Source organism: Amphiura filiformis, chromosome 14 (genome assembly GCF_039555335.1).
Source record: "Amphiura filiformis chromosome 14, Afil_fr2py, whole genome shotgun sequence".
Classification (NCBI taxonomy): domain Eukaryota; kingdom Metazoa; phylum Echinodermata; class Ophiuroidea; order Amphilepidida; family Amphiuridae; genus Amphiura; species Amphiura filiformis.
The window spans coordinates 22,534,731-22,555,150 of NC_092641.1; the positions used below are offsets into that span (position 1 = coordinate 22,534,731).

The 20,420-nt window shown below is 37.4% G+C and overlaps 1 protein-coding gene across 1 annotated transcript in view; it reads right to left on the reverse strand.

The window, feature by feature from the left end:
- Window positions 1-20,201, reverse strand: part of LOC140169286 (uncharacterized) — a 69,766-nt gene extending 49,565 nt beyond the window's left edge. The window contains exon 1 of the mRNA XM_072192542.1: window positions 19,993-20,201. Coding sequence (XP_072048643.1) covers window positions 19,993-20,160 — 168 coding nt within the window. The 5' untranslated portion in view covers window positions 20,161-20,201. The remainder of the gene's footprint in view (window positions 1-19,992) is intronic.
- Between the last annotated feature and the right edge of the window lie 219 nt (window positions 20,202-20,420).

Genomic DNA, 20,420 nt, shown 5'->3' on the forward strand with positions numbered 1-20,420 from the left:
AAAAAATCTAAATTACTAGTATTTGATATCAGAAGAACATTCCTTGTATTCAAAATCTCAGGTCCCACAAAAAATATGTGAAAATGTCGCTATCCGAGCCCTTAATGTGTGCCAAAAATCACTTGCCCCCTCTTGGCTTGCCAAAAATGGTTTGCACCCTTCCCCTCTCAGCTGGTCAAAAATGTCTTCCTTCCAATTCCCAACCCCGCTCTTAATTATTGGTGAAGGGATGATTACGCAATCTAATGTTCAGATAGCAGTAGACCTATATTTTTAGAGAAAAGATTGGTATAGCTATATATTTAACCTTCATGCAAATTAATTGCTAAGTTTTAGGTAACAAGAAGCTATGTTTTTGCATGCAAGACATGCATATAGAGATTGTAATATGGGTGGTTGTGAAGAAATTCCAACCAAAAGGCCATTTATTCCATAGGGAAAAAGACACTAAAGTTTCTCTATTTTTGAGGAACTATATAAAGTTATCGTAGAACGTGTTTCGATTAATGGTGATCAAGACTTAATTGATCTTAATTGATCTCATCAGCTACATTTTGCTCAGCTTAATTTAGGTATATTTGTTCACAGTAGAAACATAAATCTGCATAGCTATATAACTTGGGTCTAAAATGCCTAACTTTTTGACATTGGCAATTTGGTCCATTTTAAGTGACGGAGTTTTTCTCTAAAATGGAAAATGCAATGTCTATTATGGCATTGTGGCCTATGCTAACATATAGTGATGTTCTACTATGAAAATTAAGCATGAGTGGTTTTGATTTCATTCAAATGGATATCTTTTCTTTATTAGAAAAGAGTAGACCTATTAGTAGGCCTACATATCATAATAATGAAAATCTAGTTGGGTACAATAGGTATATAGTTCGTATTTGTTTGGTATAAACTGAGGAGTAGGCCCTATTATACAAGTGCCTTCATAGTGGGTGACAACACCGGGGTGGACTCCATAAGTGGGTTTATCCTCTGTGGTGGTTCTGAAAAGAATGTGTGATTGGAAGCATGTAGGTGATTTATTTTTTCATGCATACATTTTGAGAAACATAAATGCTTTTAAGGGCATATTTTTAACCCTTTTTTCAAATAGGGAGCTTGCTACGGAATTGTTTAAATGTTTTGACCACGAATATGTATTTCTAAATAAAATGATGCAAATACACTTTCAGCTCTTCATTAAAGCATCAAATTATACATTATCTGAATAATAATAATAATAATAATAAAATATATTTTTGAGCGCCTCACAACAAAAGCAAGTTCACCAAGCGCTTTACAAAGCAAAATACATGAAAGCTAAATACACAAATTATTTGCAAGGTACAAGCCAGCTGTACAATGCCATAAATTAAAAACAAGGTTACTATACCATAAATTAAGTACAATAATTAATCTACATCTTGAACGACAATTTGAATAAGATAAGTCTTTAGGAATGTTTTAAAGTTCTGCAGAGAAGTGATGAATCTAAATGATATCTGTAGTATTTGGGCATTTATTGGTTCATGATTTTATGATTATACCGGTGTCCCAAAAAGGTTACATGTAGATTTGTGAAAATAATCTAAGTTGCTGTTAACAAATATTAATGTCCTTTTCACATGACATAATCTTTGTACCCTCTACTGCACCCCTGTGAATGTCAAGTTCATAACGTATGATTTAGCCCGCATTCCAAATTCCTGAGCAAGCTGTTTACTATGTTTACGGGACATAATGCAACACGAGGTTCGCTGCCCTTTTACACAGCGCACAGTACATTTGGCGGGTCATTTGAGTAGGTCCAGCCATAGCATGGCAGATGCAGTATTATTCTGTTGAACAGAAAGTTAATTTTGTTCAGTTTTATTTCAAGAGACCAATCAGAAAATGGACAATATTCTTACAGTAATTTCAACTCAACAAAACCCAAACAAAGCCTATATGCAAATTATTATTAATTTCATTATGTTGATGGCAGAAGATACAGCATGCAGAAATGCTTTCACCAAAAATTGGTGACTCCATATGTTACATTATAATATTTTATGTATAATACTTTTCGTGACGTCAAAAAGTATATTACAAGTCAAATAAAAATGGGTTCCACGAGTTGAATCACATTAAATAGCGCGCTATAATCGCGACTCTTAATTGTTTGCTCGATTCAAGCGAGGTCATCCGAAAATCTATCAAAGATAAATTTCTACTGATGCTGCTAAAAATCCAAGAGGTGCTTTTGGATGTTTATTCTGCACTTTACCAGTAGGCCTACTATAGTAATAAATTCACCAGATCTATTAAATCCACCGTGCCAGGAAACTGAATTCCTGTACCATTGTGTACTCTGTAGTGTTTTTCATTGGCTTTCCCTACACCATGACATCTAATTTCATAAACTTATAAAACAGTTATAAGATACACACATTTGCTTGCATTTGCTTGCATTTTCTTCATTAATGTTTATAATGCACCCATATTTATAAACAAAATTTCAGATTTTCAAGAATATGCCTATTTTTAAGCACATATTCTTACTAATTCCGACATGTCCATTATGAAACCGTGTGAAACTGACCCTCGAATCCAAAACAATTGGACCCCTCAAATTCCAATAATTAAATTCCTTTTGCTGGAAAATACACTAGGCCTATTATTATGTCAAGGACTCACAACATGCCCTTAGGCTTCTCAACGATGTTCACTTCATTCAATGCAAATCAATCACTACTATTCACTATGGATGTGAAGTCCTTGTACACCAGTATCGGGACCAGTATCCCACATGACGAGTGACTACGAGCTTTACGTCATTTCCTTGACAGACGTAAGATCAAAGAACCATCAACTGACACTATTTGTCGACTTGCTGAACTTGTTCCGAATCTCAATTGCTTTGAATTCAATGGACAGTTTTACCTTCAGACCCAGGGCGTAAAGATGGGTACCAGATTCGGACCAGTATATGCTTGTATCTTCATGGGTTTCATTGAACAACAGTTTCTACAACAGTATAAGGGTCCAAAACCTCAGCACTTCCTCAGATACATTGATGACATAATCGCGACGCTAACTGCAGAGAAGAAGATTTGTTACACTTCATGGAATTTGTCAATCAATTCCACCCGGCGCTTAGATATACCTGGGAAATCTCCAACGAACAGATCAGTTTCCTAGACATCATGATCACCATCGATGGCAATCATCTCTGCACTTCAGTACACACTACAAGAGCACTGACTCCCATTCGTGCTTTTCTGACCTACACATCATCACATCCAAAGTCATGTAAGAATTCCATACCGTTCTCACAACTTCTCCGCCTGAGACGACTATGCAGCAGTGAAGCCGACTTCAGCAAGCAATCCTTGGACATGATCCAGTTCTTCAAGTCTTGTGGTTACCTCGACAATGTAAACTCTGCGGCATTACAGCGGGTTCATACCATCACCAGAGAAGAGAGCCTTCGCACTGAAGAGCGTGCCGACAATCACCAATGTCCCCGCTTGTACTCACATATCATCCAGCCACTGTTGCAGTAAGTAATGTGATCATGCGCAACTGGAAGATAATTAGTGATCATCCTACAACCACTGATATCTTCAAAGAACAACCCATTGTGTCCTACCGTAGCGACAAGAACGTTAAAGATCACCTTGTTCGCTCTTCACTACCACAAACAGATGAAGAGACGGTAGCCAACCACGGCACGGTAACCTGCAAGCGACGCAGATGCAACACCTGCCGCCATCTGAGGAGCAACAACAGCGTGGGGACCCAGAGGAGTGTATCACATCAAGAAAACATTCAGTTGCATTTCAACCCATGTGATTCATTGCATTAGTTGCAAACGCCATCCCACCTGTCTATATATCGAGGAGATAGAGCGTGGGTTGGCCGACAGATTTACAGAGCACAGACACGATATCCTTCAGTTCTGCGTGACATCTCCCGACCAGTTCCGAGCACTTCACTACCAGTGACCACACCTTGGATGATGTCAAGTGACAGCACTTACTCAAGTTTCAGATAGAAAGAACCGCAAGCTGATGGAACAACAAACAATTTTCCAACTTGGGACACTCAAACCCAAGTAACCCAACGGCATGAATCTACAATTTAATGTATTCAATATAAATAAATGTGACTCTTAATTTCATCCATCATGCCGCTCAGTAGTCCAGGAGTTGCGATCTGCGTATCTGTTTTCGCTTTTGTGTATTTCCAGCATGTTGATGGTATGTGCACTTTACGCGTACGCACAACACGCGGTCGCTTTTCACACGCACACGCTTCACGCAACAATCTTTTCTTTGGTTGTTTTCAAGTACGTGAATCGCAGCCCACACTTGATAAAGGCCAAGGGTCGAAATATTGTGAATAAATCTGTGGATTAAATTCCCAGAAAATTAAAACGGTTTGTTCCAAAATTCTTATTTAATGGATCTACTAAACTCCTCAAAAAGTTTGGAAACTTTAAAAAAGCGGTTGTATATCAGACAATTTTGAAATCTATCTCCATATATTGTTTCATACCAGCGAAAACATTGTTCTTTCCTGTCAACAATGACACCTCATTTGTGACGATAATTTATTCCACGGCTGAGTAACTTTCTTTGAAAGACAGAGAGGTCTCAAAGAAAATGTGCGAAATAGACCATTATCTGCGCTCATCTTATTGCTCTGAATGAATGAACGAGTGGTTTAATGCATGAATAAAAGAATGTATGAAATGTTGTTTGCGGTACATCATGTTGAATGAAAAGTGCTAGGATGGGATTAGCAGTTCTAGTACATGTGGATTCAAACAGATCAACGCAAGTCAACCTATCTTGCTGGTCACTTCTTCATAGTGGTCATTTGCAAGAAAGTTCTAATCAAACATGGTTCAATTACCAGACCTGGATAAAGCTCGCGCTATTGGTCAGCTTGAGGCTGGCATACCTCAGAATCATGTTACGGCGACTTTTGGATTTTCTTGCAGTATGATCTCCAAGCTAAAAGTCAAGTTTCGTCAGACCGGAGATGTTAAAGACAGACCCAGAAGTAGCCATACAAGAAAAAGAACGGCTGCAGAAGACCGGTATGCGAGACTGGCAGTACTTTGAAACCGTTTTTAATGAAACAATGTGGCATTCCTTATTCATGTAGAATCATGTTTACTGATGCAAATGGCGCAGACAATGACAGATTTGGCACATTTTGTTTGAGACCTCCTTGTCTTTCAAAGACAGTTACTCAACAATGAAACAAGTTATGGTCACAAATTTGGTGTCATGTTTGACAGGAAAGAACAATGCTTGCATTGATATGAAATAATATGCAAATAGATTTCAAATTGTTCTGATATAAAGCCGTTCTGGTAAGTTTCCAAACTTTTTTGACATATGGATATATGGACGAGAAATAAGATGCTGTATCGTGCACAAAGAATGGTCCGAGCCTATTTCATATGACACGGTGTATGGATTTCAAAAGACGGTGTTATAATAGATATCGGCAAGGGAATTATTACAGCATGACGCTTTGCGTGCCGCAATCCTCTTGACAATCAGCCAATCAGAAAAGCACATTACAAAAATATTTTCGTAGAGTTGAATTTATTTCAACTCAGAAATATATTTCAATTTTAATCTCGTTTCACGCTTAGCAGCACTTTGACTTGCGAAAAAGAAACAAAGGGTCAGTGATGATAAGTATACTCTGTGGAAAGCCATAGAGGCCTAATAATTAAATATATAGGCGTTAGTCTTTGCCAAATATTTATATTTTCTATGCGGAATTTCTTTTTGTATACATTACAATAAAAAAAGACGGGTCATACTTTTTAAACGTTCAACGCGTTTATTAGTAGGCCTATACTAATTGTAGTTCTATTAATTTTATTATGGTTGTTAATTATATGTATTAAAATTATTATTTTATTATAGGGTACCTGCAGGTAATATGGGACCATTAAGGACGTTTAGCTTATGTGCATAAAAACTATAGAAGATATGCCCAAAAGAGATTGTTATGATGAACAACCTGTCCTTTAAGATTAATAAAACAGGCAATGTTATCTTGGTTTTATGTTTGTTTGGGCGCTATGACGTCAAAATGACGTCATCGTCAAGTGTCCCATATTACCTGCATGTGCAGGTAATATGGGACACTGTGTTATCTCTATGGTGAAAATCAAAATGTTCAGAAAATCACTCTTTTGTTCTAAAAACATTTTTGTTACATGATTTTGAATGTTAAATGCAAATTTCAACAAGAAAATTCAATTTTCTAAATAGTTTTGCTTTTCGCATTGACAATGCACACAATTTCCTATGTGTCCCATATTACCTGCACCCATTCAGTTGAAAATCAGAGAAAATAATCATTTATAAAGGAAAGTGCCACTTTTCAGTGGAATTTTACCTGCTGATAAGCTTAACCCATCACCTAAAGATCATAAAAAGTGACAAATGCACCCTCAGTACCGGAGTATTTGGATACACAATCATAAAATGTGGCGTCATTGATTTTATATCAGGCCAAAAAAACGACGTAAATTTTTGGGCAATTTCACTCTTTTTGGCATTGATTTCCAAGAGTTTGATACACAGACTCCAAAACTGCATTTCTAGAAGCACAATTGATGTCTCTAAACACTTAACAAATCAACTTAAAGTGTGTACCTTCTCTAAGCTACTTTTTGTTAAAATGAAAACAGGTGTCCCATATTACCTGCTGTCCCATATTACCTGCAGCTACCCTAGTTTTATTAAAGTTGTATTAATTGTGGGATCATTAGTACCCATATAAGAGGCGTTGCATATGATTAACATTATTCATGTTTTAATGTAGGCCTATTTTGGGATGATAAATAGAACATACTCCAACATTACATGTAATATCACCGATATCAACATGCACAAAGTGTTGCAAATTCATAACCCAACGTGTTTATGTTGTAACCAGTTCTGCAACTCTTATTAATTTATTGTTTTACCCGTAAGTAGAGTGGCGTTGTGAAGTGTTGTGTCATCCGGCTTTTTTTTTATTCCAGCGTAGGCCTCTAAATACCGTACCAAACTATTCATGATTATTGATAACATGAATAAAATCAAAGCAATTTTTATTACCGTATTATTATGTGGGATGTCTATAAAATTAATGTAGTAAATTATCCGTTGTTTTTGGTTTGTTTGTTTTAAAATTAGTAATTGAAGTATAAGCCTACTGTACAGTTAAAATATTATGCAAGAAGACATCAAAAGGTGTTCATCATTGCGTGTAAGAACACTCACTAAATTTACCACTCTTAGGGCCGGTTCATAGTGCATATTCGAAGGCGAATATTCGGCTTCGAATACTTTTTGTGACGTCAAAATATATATGGCAACGAATACACGCCGAGTTGAATCGGATTAAATATCGCGCAACTGATAGCGAGATACTATTGATTTATATGAAAGGCTCGAGGTCACCTGAATATCTTTCGACGAACGATGATTTCAAAAATCCCCAATGAAAAACAAGGGATCTGGAATGAGCGTTTTGAGCGTTTCGACAGTATTTTTGTGGGACATGAGAGCACATCAAACATATCGAATTACATTATGAATACGAAGAATGTCTTTCTGATATCAAAAAAATAATCAAATAATTTTCATTTTTTGAAATTCACGATATAATACAAACTTTATGACAAATTATTAAAATTTGATATTTTTCACATATTGATATAACAGTCCTCGAAGTAAATATTATAAATCTAATGATATTTTCTTAAAGTGTATGTAGCTGGGAGGAAAAGCCGACGAATGGGCGACGATCAATTGAAAATTTTGCCCTTTCATATTGAAGATATGGATTTTTGGGGAAAATTAGGTCTTTTGGGGAAAAAATCCATATCTTCAATACGAAAGGTCAAAATTGTCAATTGATTGTCGACTTTTCATCCCACCTACATACACTATAAGTATAATGCGGACCTATTTTCTCAATAATTATAAAAATGCGACATTTTTTGTGACTCAAATTTATGTATAGGCGTTCCACTTTTATTTAAGCTATAATTCGCCACACTTTCTGATTAATAAGTCCAGCCCAGCCCAAAATACCTCAAATAGTTTCTGTATTTTACCGGAACTCATTAGGGTTACACAAATGGCGCATTCATTTAGTGGTGTGCCCCCTTATTAGTGCGGTACAAGCGTACCCATTTTTATATAATATGAAAGTAAAGGAAAATGCCTGGCAGGCAATAGCATTCCAATGCTGTAGTGATGGTAAGTAATGTTTTATGCAAATAATATGATATTTAGGCTTACAAACATAACCTAAAGAATGTTTCCATATTTTAAATCGACTGATGCAGAAAAAAGTCCAAATTCAGATTGATGCCTCCACCCCGGTTTTACATAAATAATGTTTGGCCCCAGTTCTAGGTCCCCATATCATATGCATCTGCCCATGGCAGACGATGTGTGAGGGTCTGGGGTGGTAAATCATTGGTTATTGATATAAAAATGCGTTTGCCATGGAGGTTCAACCATTTTTGTCATCTTTTCCGCACTAGCGGAATTCTTGACGCTTTTGGCCCCAATAAACGATGTTATTTTGGGCGGAATAAAGATGTAATGCGTTGTTATCAGTCAAATTCATAATTATAATTAATAATTAAGAGGGCAAAATAAGTAATATGTAGGAATGGATATATAGCGCTTTGCAATGAATATCTTCATAAACTATGCAGAACAACCAAAAACCACGAGCGTTGGTATCCTATCATTGCGTGTTCTTTTAAAATAAATTCTTGTTTATTTCTATTTCTATTTGTGAATCAGGCATTAAAACACACTTAGGGGGGCGCAACACTAAATAAGCGTCCCATAGGATAACGTGTGATTTCGGCCTACTTCGAGCGCCATTCCTGGCGTCCCTGCAATACTTTGCAAAATAAATTTGGTATCAAATTAAAGCTCTGTTTAGATTCCAAAACTTTTGTCGGCATATATCGATGACCTTTGACTTTTTTCGCTATTTCATGGTGCAAAAATATGGCCTAAAAATATACTAAATTCACCACTCACATTTCAAAATCGGAAGTTGTCTTCATCCGCCACAGAGAATTGCTTTTGAGATTAAATGTCCGGTTTTTTCTGCATCTTATCATTGAAGACACTTGTCGAATTCATATGAGCTGATTTTGAGTGATTTAAAGTGAACATGTCGGTAGATATGGTCGCTACAATCTCATATTCACTATGGACTATATTAGCGAATTTCGTTCTTACATAAAATGCGTAGTGATTTAGTGTTAAGCCCCTTAGGCCCTAGCAATGTAGGCCTACACAAGTTCGAACGAGACTTTTTATCTTTTGACGCGTATCATCGGTCAAATGCCAAAATTGATTGCTCAATGAATCATGAAATGAGAGCAGTACTACTTTGATGATACCGATCTCAAGTGAATATCAGCCAATGAAAAAAGTATTCACCGGAAATATATTTGTGGGAGTTGAATTTTGTTGAACTCGACAGATATATATTTGGTGGGTCACCGTGGGTGGTCTCATATATAACACTTGTGAGGGCTGTCATATTAGTCGTCGCTTCAATCATATCTTATGATATTTATATATTTATTTATTTATTTATTTATTTATTTATTTATTTATTTATTTATTTATATTTATTTATTTATGAATTTATTGACTTATTTATTGACTTATTTATTTATTTTTATTTATTTACTTATTTATCTATTGACTCATTCATTTCTTGATTTGTTTTGCAGTTGAAACCTACAAGAAGGTATGGGTCAACCTCCGCGCCTGTTACAGGCAGGTCGTAAATGCCCCCAAAAGCAAATCTTTTTGACTCCTATTCAGGTCAGGGGCGTAACCAGACCTGACCTTCCGGGGGCAAGATTGAAAAATTTCCCAATTTCTGATCAAAAGAGGTGGAGTCGGTGGGGTCCAGGGGTCCAGGCGGGGATCAAGGGGGCTGAGCGCCATGAAGCTCCTGTTTTTGGCATATTAGAAAATATCAGTGTTTCAGAGAACAAATTTCACAATGAAAGTAGTAGGCCTATAGATCTTCTCTCTTTCTTTCCCTTTTCTCTTCTCCCTTGAGTCCCTTTCCCTTTCTCTCCTCCCCCTCCCCTTTTTTCTTTTCTTCTCTCCCCTTTCTCTTCCCTATTTCTTTCCTTTTTTCTCTTCTCCCTTCCCTTTTTCTCTTCTTTCCCTTTCTCTTCCCTCTTTTTCTTCCCTCTTTTCTCCCTTTCCCCCTTCCCAATTTTTTACTCTCCTTCCAGGTTTTTTGTGTCCGGGGGGCAGCTTGCACCCCGGCCCCCACTGGTTACGCCACTGCTCTTATTTAGACCCATTTATACAGACATTAAATCATGACAATAGTTCAATGGAGAATAAGATTTTGTTAACTTCGTTAAAGAAATTCTCTAAATTTTGCTTACCTTGGTCAACGGGCAATACTTGTTAACAGTCGGGCAACGCTGTAAATTGTAGAAATATAGCTTTCTCCGGTTCATAGTTTTATATTCGAAGCCGCATATATTTTGGCCTTAAAACGATTCGAAGCGAATATTCGACTTCAATATTCACTTTGAACCAGCCTTTAGAAATTGAGCAACTCCTTATGAATTAATTAAGCAACACCCAATATAACAAAATATATATTTTCCCGGTACATACTTCTCATTCGACGTGTAATACTTTTTGACGTCACGAAAAGTATTATACATAAAATATTATATGTAACATGTGGAGTCTGCAGACTGCCTTAAGCGGTACCCTTGGACAATAGTATTACCCATATACGGATTCATTCAATAATTACCATTTTATTCATTCATTAACATAATAGCAAAATTTGAACCTCTAAACTCAATATAGATATTGTTAAATCTATCATGTTACCTATACGAATACCTGGGTTTCTTCACGTATCATTTAATAAAGTGTTAAGTGTATGCTTATAGTTCCTAAATGCTGCAATTGGGGATACACACAAGGATTCTTACCAGTCAATTGGGGAAATGCCGCAAAATAAGGATATACCCCATTCCTCTTTTTTATAACATGAAGGTGTGGCAGAATGTCAAAATCACAGACACTTATTTCATTCAGGATAGATACAAGGATTCAATTGGGGAAGTACCGTGAAATAGGGATATCTTCATTTCTTTTTGTTACATGGGGATGTGGCAATCAGACACTTATTTCATGCTGAAATTGGGGATACACAGAAGGTTTCTTACCAGTCAACTGGGGAAGTATCGCAAATTGGGCACAAGGTGTGGCACAGTGTCGCTCTCACAGACACTTATTTCATGCTGCAATTGGGGATACACACAAGGATTCTTACCAGTCAATTGGGGAAAAATAATACCGCAAAAATAAGGATATCCCCATTCGATCTTCTTTTGATAACAGAATGTCACAATTGAAACCTAAGTATGGGCCCAATTTTCAGCAGCTGTTCTCATAAAAGATTCTTCTCTACAGACTCCAGTACAAGGTATCAATTTGGAATTGGAGTGGCATAATTATAGTTTCTGTATTTTCTCATCTTCTCTGGTTTAATCAACAGTTCACACACCATGCAAAATGGAACAGGACATTGGTAAATGCCAGTTTAGGGATTGTGCAAGGTCTTGATCGATGTGAATAAAGTGTTAAGTTTGTCACCCATTTTCCTTGTGTGCTGTATGAGCATAAAATTTATAAAGATGTTGTTTTAACAATAATAATTTTCCCTATCCAGTAACGATGTCCCGTGTTATATGAGATGATAGATATTGGCCTATACTGGTACACAAAGAAATGTTAGTACCAAACTGGGGATGACGTACTACAATTACAAATCAGCAGGCCTAGGACCAGGCTAAGGTAGCCTAGGTCACCATAGTAGGCCTTATCCTGACAAAACCAAATCAACATCAAAGTTTTTCGCGGTATTTCCCCAATTGACTGGTAAGGATCCTTGTGTGTATCCCCATTTACAGCATGAAACAAGTGTACATAAATTATGGGTATAATCAGAAATAATGGCACCAAAGTGTGACAAAGTGGTCAAAATTACAAAGAGCGTTCTTGCGACAAGTGAGTTTTGGAACATTTATTTTATGCACCATGTAGTCTTTATATTTTCATAAGTAGACTATTAAGTGACTAATTTGAAAGAATGTGGTACTTAATAATAGCAAACATTTCAGAAAATGCCATGAAAACCCATGCAAAACTTTTTAACTTGTACATTTTTTACAGTGCATGTTTCAAATACAAGTACCTCTTTTCACGCTAGCATGTAACACTCCTGACCATATGGGGAAGAAAATTGGGCATATTATTTTTTACATGACAGCTATGACACCATATACAAAACACAGTTTTTGAAGGATGAATTTCCGTGCTGGTCTTTTTCATACAACAACCTCACGGTGCCATTATTTTTTACTTTACCCACTATACATACCATTCTAGTTTTACTGTTTATAATACAGTGGCCATAAACCAGTAGAAGGGGCCTATTAGATACCATTGTCAAATGAATAGAACTCACACCCTAGCATGTGATTTACTATGAGTATGAACATCACAAATTGAAAATCTAGGCCCCCCTATAAATAATATAAACCCCGGAATATAAACTTGTTAATGAAGAAAACAGCATGAAATCAAAACAGTACTCTGATATCCACATTGCTGATATGAAATTCTGAATAGATATCAACAAGTAATCATGGTAATGACAAATTGGCTTCTGACAGAGTTACAACAATCCCCAGAAATCAAGATTGGCAGCCAGAATGTTGACAAATTTCTGTAGGCTACATACTTGTCAATTTCAGCTTATAACCATGCAAAATTTAGTTGCAACCCAGCAAACACAAAAACGTTTTAAAAACGTTTTAAATAAGTTATATTTTGGCTTTTGGTTTAGGTAAAAACGTTTTAATAACATTTATATGTTTGCTGAGCAGTAGATTATCAAAAAAAGTTTTTTAAGGTTATGAAAACGTTTTATACTCTTAATATACCCTTTATATAACCCGACATTTAATCGTTTTCTGACAACCTTTTATATCCTTTTGCGAATGATGTCGAAAACATTTTTGTGTTTGCTGGGAAGTTACTTACGTTGAAGTTGAAAAATATGCACAAGTCAAATGAGCTGCTGGCCACATTAGGTTCACTTTTGTCCATGGAAACGGGGACATCAAATTGGGTTGGCTTATTATATTTTGTCAGTGGAAATGGGGAGATCACATCAGTTATTTTTTTCTGTGGAAATGGGGACACACTCAGCTTGATTTTTGACTGTGCAAATGGGGACGCCACAACAGTGTGGTTTTTGTCTGTTGATATGGGGATGTCACCTAAACTGTGTGTAAACTGCATTGTTAAAGCATCTTACACACATGTGTGTGGCAGATTGGGATAAAACCATGCAAACTGGGTATGTACCTCAAATCACCCCAGATTTTCAAAAATGCATTTTACATCAAATTTTAACATATTATGACCATTAGAGAATTGGGGATATCCCCATTTCACCGTATGTCCCCAATTGATTGGTACGAATCCTTGTGTGTATCCCCAATTTCAGCATGAAACAAGTGCACACACGCCCACACGCCCACACACACACACACACGGACACACACACACCATAGTGATTACTAAGTCTCTCCCTGAACATTCAGGCGAGACAATAAATTGAATGCGCTTGCTGAATGATTACATATGATCAAGGCTGCCATGTCTGCATGTCTATTACTGTATAATGGTAATAGCTACGTATAGGCCTACATGTAACATATAATAAGTATACCGGTAGGCCTATATTAAAGTTGTTTCACAAATTGACATTTTATTTTATTTTAAGAAGGAGAATGTCATAAACAGTGGCGTACTGAAGGGGGGCAGCTCTTTTGTGAGAGGTCTTGGGAGGGGATGAGGGAGGAAGAGGTGGAGGAGGGACATGAAGAATGAGAGGGGCTGGAGGAAGAGAGAAAGAGGGACAAAAAGTATGAGGGGATGGAGAAGGGAAGGGAGATAAGAAGAGGGAGTGATACTTTAGCAAGGAAAGAATAAGTACAGAGAAAGGAAAAGAAAGGACTAACAAATAAATACATAGGCCTTATAATAATTATTATAGAAACTAAACACAGCCCCCCCACAAAGGCCTAACACTAACAGCACTATAGGCAGCCATTCGATGATGTCAATGCCTTTATGCGTTACGTATTTAAACGCCCAGTCAGATGTATTTTACACCTGCCAAGCACAAGTCACCCAATTTCGAAAATTGGACGTTGAATGTACACTCTCATGAATATTGATTGGCAACATTTTCCAATATGTCAGTGCTCAAATCGGACACAATAGAACAATAGACCATTCAGTGCGCTGACTGTACCCACCAAGTTTCATGCCCATACAACAGTTTTTAGTAATTTGACCTCGGATGATCCCTGGGTGACCTTGGATGACCCCAAAATGAGCTTCCGAAAATTTCACTCTAGATGTTGACTCTACCCAGTTTTTAGTAATTTGACCTCAGATGACCCCTGGGTGACCTCGGATGGCCCCGAAATGACCTTCCGACAATTTGACTCTAAATGTTCACTGTACCCACCAAGTTTCGTGCCCATACGACAGTTTTTAGTAATTTGACCTCAGATGACCCCTGGGTGACCTCGGATGACCCCCAAATGATCTTCCAAAAATTTGACTCTAAATGTTGACTGTACCCATCAAGACAGTTTTTAGTAATTACGTAGGTCTTACGGTTCCCCAGATACATCTCCGGACGTACACACACATGAGCAGACAGAAATAGTGATTACTAAGTCCCATCCTGAACAAAGTTCAGGCAAGACAAAAATTGTTATTTGGAGCAAATATTAAAATGTACGCATCACACATTTTCCCTGTCCTTATTATTTTAAGACAGAGATAAAAGGATTTAGCGCGTCTGATGTCACTGTCAATTATGATCCTTGATTGGTTTACAATTACACAGGTTAATAGCGCATAAAAGGAAGATCGGTCTATCTGGTGCTGATCGGAGAAAAGAAATAGAAGCAAATGGCGAAAAATTACGTACTTTTACAAGGCAAAAAAAAGCAGCTTTTCTAGGCATTGTTGGCATGGTGCCTTCGCCAAAGAAAGTTTCCTACTATAAAGACCTAACTTTTGAGATGGTTTGCATGTTTGAAGGTGCAAAATTAACAATAAGGCGCTCGGTTATACCACTGCGTTCAGCAAGTCATCATCACGACACTTGTAAACAAACCGTGCTCGAATTTGATTTGACGTCAGACGCGATAAAATCTTTTTATCTGTCTTTAATTATAAACTAAGGAGATGTGAACTTGTGATACAAAAAAAATTCTCTAAAAATTCATCAGATCTATGATACAAAAAAATCATTTTGGTATAATTAACACCAACAACTCACATGAGTGTGCACAGCGCCCTCATTCACCTAGAAAAAATTCTTGAAATTTCAGCCTCTTTGAACCTTACTTGCAAATTTTGCATATTATGATCAACTTTGGAGATGCATAACATTGTGCGCCATCATCATCCCATCAACCTGCATTTTGCATCTCAATGAAGTACCAAATGGTTAGTGGTTACGGACTTACGGTACTGCCGGTACATTACAAAAACCAAGAAAAAAAGTTGGATCTTGATAGCGCATAAAATCAGCAAATTCAATGTTTTGATAAAAAGTGCCCATGTGCAAACTTCAAAGCATCATGGCTGCGCCATCGAGATCGCAAGTCCGAACAAGTTTGAAATTAAAGACCCAATTGGTAAGTTTCATTTTTCAGCAAAAAGTTTTTTGGATTTTGTTGGCGCACATAGTTACTACAATGTAGAGGTCAAAAGGTCAAAATTTCCAATTTTCGCGCATTTTTACCGGTCTATAAATTTCTGTATGCTCCAAAGTCACCTGACTTGGAAGTACCGGTACCTAGCTAAACCTATTGCACAAAGTATTGTATCATTTAAAATGTATCATTTTATTGCTAATACGGTCTTCTTTTAAATACGGTACCAGTAATAAAAAAAACCAGTTCATTAGGATGAAAAATAACCTTCAAAGTCCAAGTCGGGGTCCAAGAAGTCAGGGGTGGACTAGGTGGGGGGGCCATAGAATTTACACACATTAAGTATCAAAACCACATTATAAGTTTAGATTGAACCTTACATGATCAGGGTCCAATTTGAGAAAAATGCATTTTAATTTAAATTCTATTACCCCCACGACCCATTATTCAAAATCGCGCACTGTGATTTGTTGAAACGCGTCACGTGAGAGCCCATTATTCTGCAATAATGGGTCAAGCGCCGTAACACATTCTAAACACAGCATTACGCTTGGTTACGCGTGCATTATTTCCGCGATACCGCTGTCACTTACGCTGCAGCGCTCCACCTTGAAGTAAACAACTTAAAATATTTGTGCCAAAAATGATATTTTCTCTTTAAATTCTCTTTAAATCGCACTATTTTCTGGTAATAGAATAGAAATAAAGGGTGCAGCATTATCCTTTACGCATAAAAGTAAAAAGCGTTTAAATAATGGGTTCGCTGCGCCTCACCCATTATTTACGCTTTTACTGCCTCGACACATTATTTTCGTGTAAAGGATAATGCATTACCCTTTATTTCTTAAATATAAATTTACATTATAAGAAGTCTGTGTATTAACGACATACCGTATCATGTTAAACGAGGATTTCGTGATCCTAGCATCCTCTTTTTATGACATTTTTCAGTACATATCCACGAAAAAAGCCTATTCCCAAAATTTCAGTTGATTCCGATTTTATGCTTATGCGAGTTATGCATGATTATGTGTATTACACTGCTCCATAGACAATGCGTTGTAATTTCATTCTGGTGCACCAGAACGAAATTCAAATTTCACGATATCTTTGCAAAACGAATTAATCTGCAAGAAATATTTTGTACATAAACATTATGTAGCCAGAGGTTTCCAGTGATATAAAAATCTCAACTTTTTTTAGAAAAGTGGGGGATGAGGCTGTGGCCCGCACCTCAGGTCAACATAAAAAGTGGTAACCATGTGTGTTCTAAATTTCACAGAAAAGGGGTATTTTGTTGACTGAAATCGCGGACCGCGAAATCGCGAAAAAAGGGGGTATTCTGAGCATTGTCTCCGCGAAATTTTAAAAAAGGGGTATTTCACAGGTTCGTTCGATCGATGTCTTCAGCCCGAGTCTTCAGCCTCCATCCTCTGGCATTTCATTGATTCCGCCCTCAATCGTCACAGCGAGAGCGTCAGAAGGCAGCTTTTTTACTATTGGCACGGCGGTTTCCCAATATAGTTGTCTAGTGGGTGTTGCACGTATGCTCCCATGCACGCTTTTGAAGAGAGCTGAATGAGCGACGCGAACATCGATGGTGTCAGATGTAACCGTTTTGGCTGCCGTATACACTTTTCCATGTGGTGAATTGAAAACATTGCGGGAAACATTGGCAGTGATTGGAGCGAATTCTACAACCGACCGAGTGATATTTTTCCTTGGTTTTTAATTCTGTTCGAATTCTGATGCATGTAAGTTTTATTTTGTATCGTTGTTTCTCATGTAGAAGCTGTACATGCACGATGATCTCCCAGAGGTGTCTGAACTGGGATAACCTGGATGGGAACCTGGACTGATACCACAAAATTGTACATTTGAATTTCTACTATCTGTTTCTGTATGTGTTTAAGATATATCTGATCTGAGTATCCAACCCATAGTGTTGTGCAGCCTGAGGTCTTGTGTCAAAACTTGGGTACCACAATACTTTAAAGGAACCTCTGTACACAAAACTTCGAGGGAATTGTTCCTCTTTGGTTCATTTTCAATTAAAATCAGTATACAGGCATTGTAATTACCCCAGTTAATAACACAGGATCATCTGGGAGTACAACAGACACAAAGTAATGTTCATACTTGCACATTTTGTACTTGGAGTCATTGAAAAGGGGTGTCTGGAAATCTTCTCATTGAAAACCTTGAAAAAGGGGTATTTTTACCCTGATTTTGTCAGTGATTTGGCAAAAAAGGGGGTAAAATCAATGAAAAATCAGTGAAAAGGGGGTTTTGAAAAAGGAAGAACACACATGGTTACCACTTTTTATGTTGACCTGGGGTACCGGGGGCTGTGGATCACGAAATGCCCCTTTAATTGGCTGTTGTAACAAAAACGCAACATATTTTCATGTTAAATTTTTTGTCAGTGATAAACAGGTGCCATATCCTACAAAATATCAAAAAATAAGATTTTAATGATATTTTACCATGTTCTGGAAATTGGACCACCTTATGATATGCGACCAAATATCATAGCTTGGATATTTTTAGTGGTGGGTGACATTTGATGAAAATCTTGCATATTTGGCCATTTTTGGCCAAAATGGACCAAATTCTTGACTTAATTAACAAAAATGGTGCCATTTTGGCCTTTGAGTGGTAGGCTCCAGTGCTAAAATTGTAGCTGAGTGGTGGGCTCTGCCGCCCACTACAGCCCACCCCAGTGGGCACAGGTTAGGATTTCGACGTTGAATCAACGTTGTACAACGTCGAAGTTTCAACCTAACCTGATTTCCACCTGATTTCAACCTACATGTAAACATTAGTTGAAATGGTTGAAATTTCAACGTTGATACAACGTTGAAATTTCAACCTGATTTCAACTAACCCCTAGGTTGAAATCGGGTTGAAATCAGGTTGAAGTCCATCAGGTTGAGGTCCATTTGCAAATACAACCTGATTTCAACGTCGAAATTTCAACCTGATTTCAATGTCAGTTGTGCCCACTGGGACTGTAGCTACAACCCTGCACATGAGCATTTATAACTCGCAATTCACAAAATCAGTATCAACTGAAATTTGGGGAATAAGCTTGTTTCGTAGACATGTAGATATCTATACTAAAATGCAGAAAACCTTAGACGAGCGCGTATTGTAAGGATACATCGCGTATATACTGCGTTGCACGCACTTGTCTCTGATTGGCTGCTAAGGCGATATATTGTTGCTGAGTGGAAATTTATGAATGAACTGTGCGCCGTACGCGTTGTTAGCGCCGAATTTGCAACATCACGGTAGTCGCGCTCGTAAAAGGTTTGCTGCATTTTAGTATAGTACCGGTACTGAAAAATGTAATATAAAGAGCATGCTCATGATGCTTGGATCAGAAAATACTCCTTTTTGCTTAATAATATCATAAACACATTGCAAACACTTCTTACTACGCCTACGGCTTTGCCTCGGGAAAAAATATTTGGAGCCTCCCGACCCCGTCATGCACGTATGCGACGGTTAACTCCTTGCAACAGATTCTACTAGTTTGGTAGGCGTACCAAAATATATTTACAAAGAAATTTCACCATCTTGCATCATTACAGCTAGCACTGCAGATAATTATCATATAAAGACGTGGCTTGCATCATCTCAAATTTTCATCAGACAATGGCAATGCCGAGTCGTGAGTGAGCCGAGAGTGAAATGCATGCCGGCATAGTTACTACAATGTATGTCTGAACATGCCCAGTCATATCAGGGCAGCCATCTTATGTTCTGTTCAATATACAATGCAGCTGGATTTCATCTAAATTGAAGTCATGACATGGAATGAACTTGGAGGTATCATCAACATGACATACATACGTATACACATGTATTTACATTGGGATTGTACTGCGTTAAAATGTTGTAAGCTTACAATTCATGTCATCAATAAATGATGGAAAATCTAGCTTTAGAATGACATATATTAATAAATGGCCGTTAACAGGCATAACAAACACATTCTAGATTATTTATAGCATACTTATTTTAAGTATAAACATTTCTACAGTCAAAAATTCCAAGAGAACAATTCGGTATTTATAAAAATTCATGTACAAATTTTATACATGGATGTCAATGCAGTCAATTTACGATTGATAGAGCTCAAAACATACCTCGTCCGAGTCCCCAAATAAGTCATAGAATCCCCTCAAATTCTTCTGTATGTTAGCTGTTAGATTAAAGAACCTATTCCGGCAATTCTTAGCTTCTTCAGGCATAAAACGAATGAGAGATCGGCCAAATCTTTGGCCTGGTCTCCCAGGAAAACGTAACCGCGCCATGTTTATTCGTGCAAAAGGCAGCAGTCAGATTCTGTGATGGCTCTGTGATGGTGGCCCCTGAATCGGTATAATGTATTTCGGACTGGCAGGTGCACAATCGCTTTTGAATGAAGAGGGAGCCGCCGGCCCCCGCCGTGGCCAACGGCGCGGGCTGGATGGGCCGTAGGCCTACATACATTACAGGGCCACACAATTTTTTATATAATTTCTTTATTTAGGGAATGTGTTCACAATTACAAATAGCTTGGAATGGAAAATAT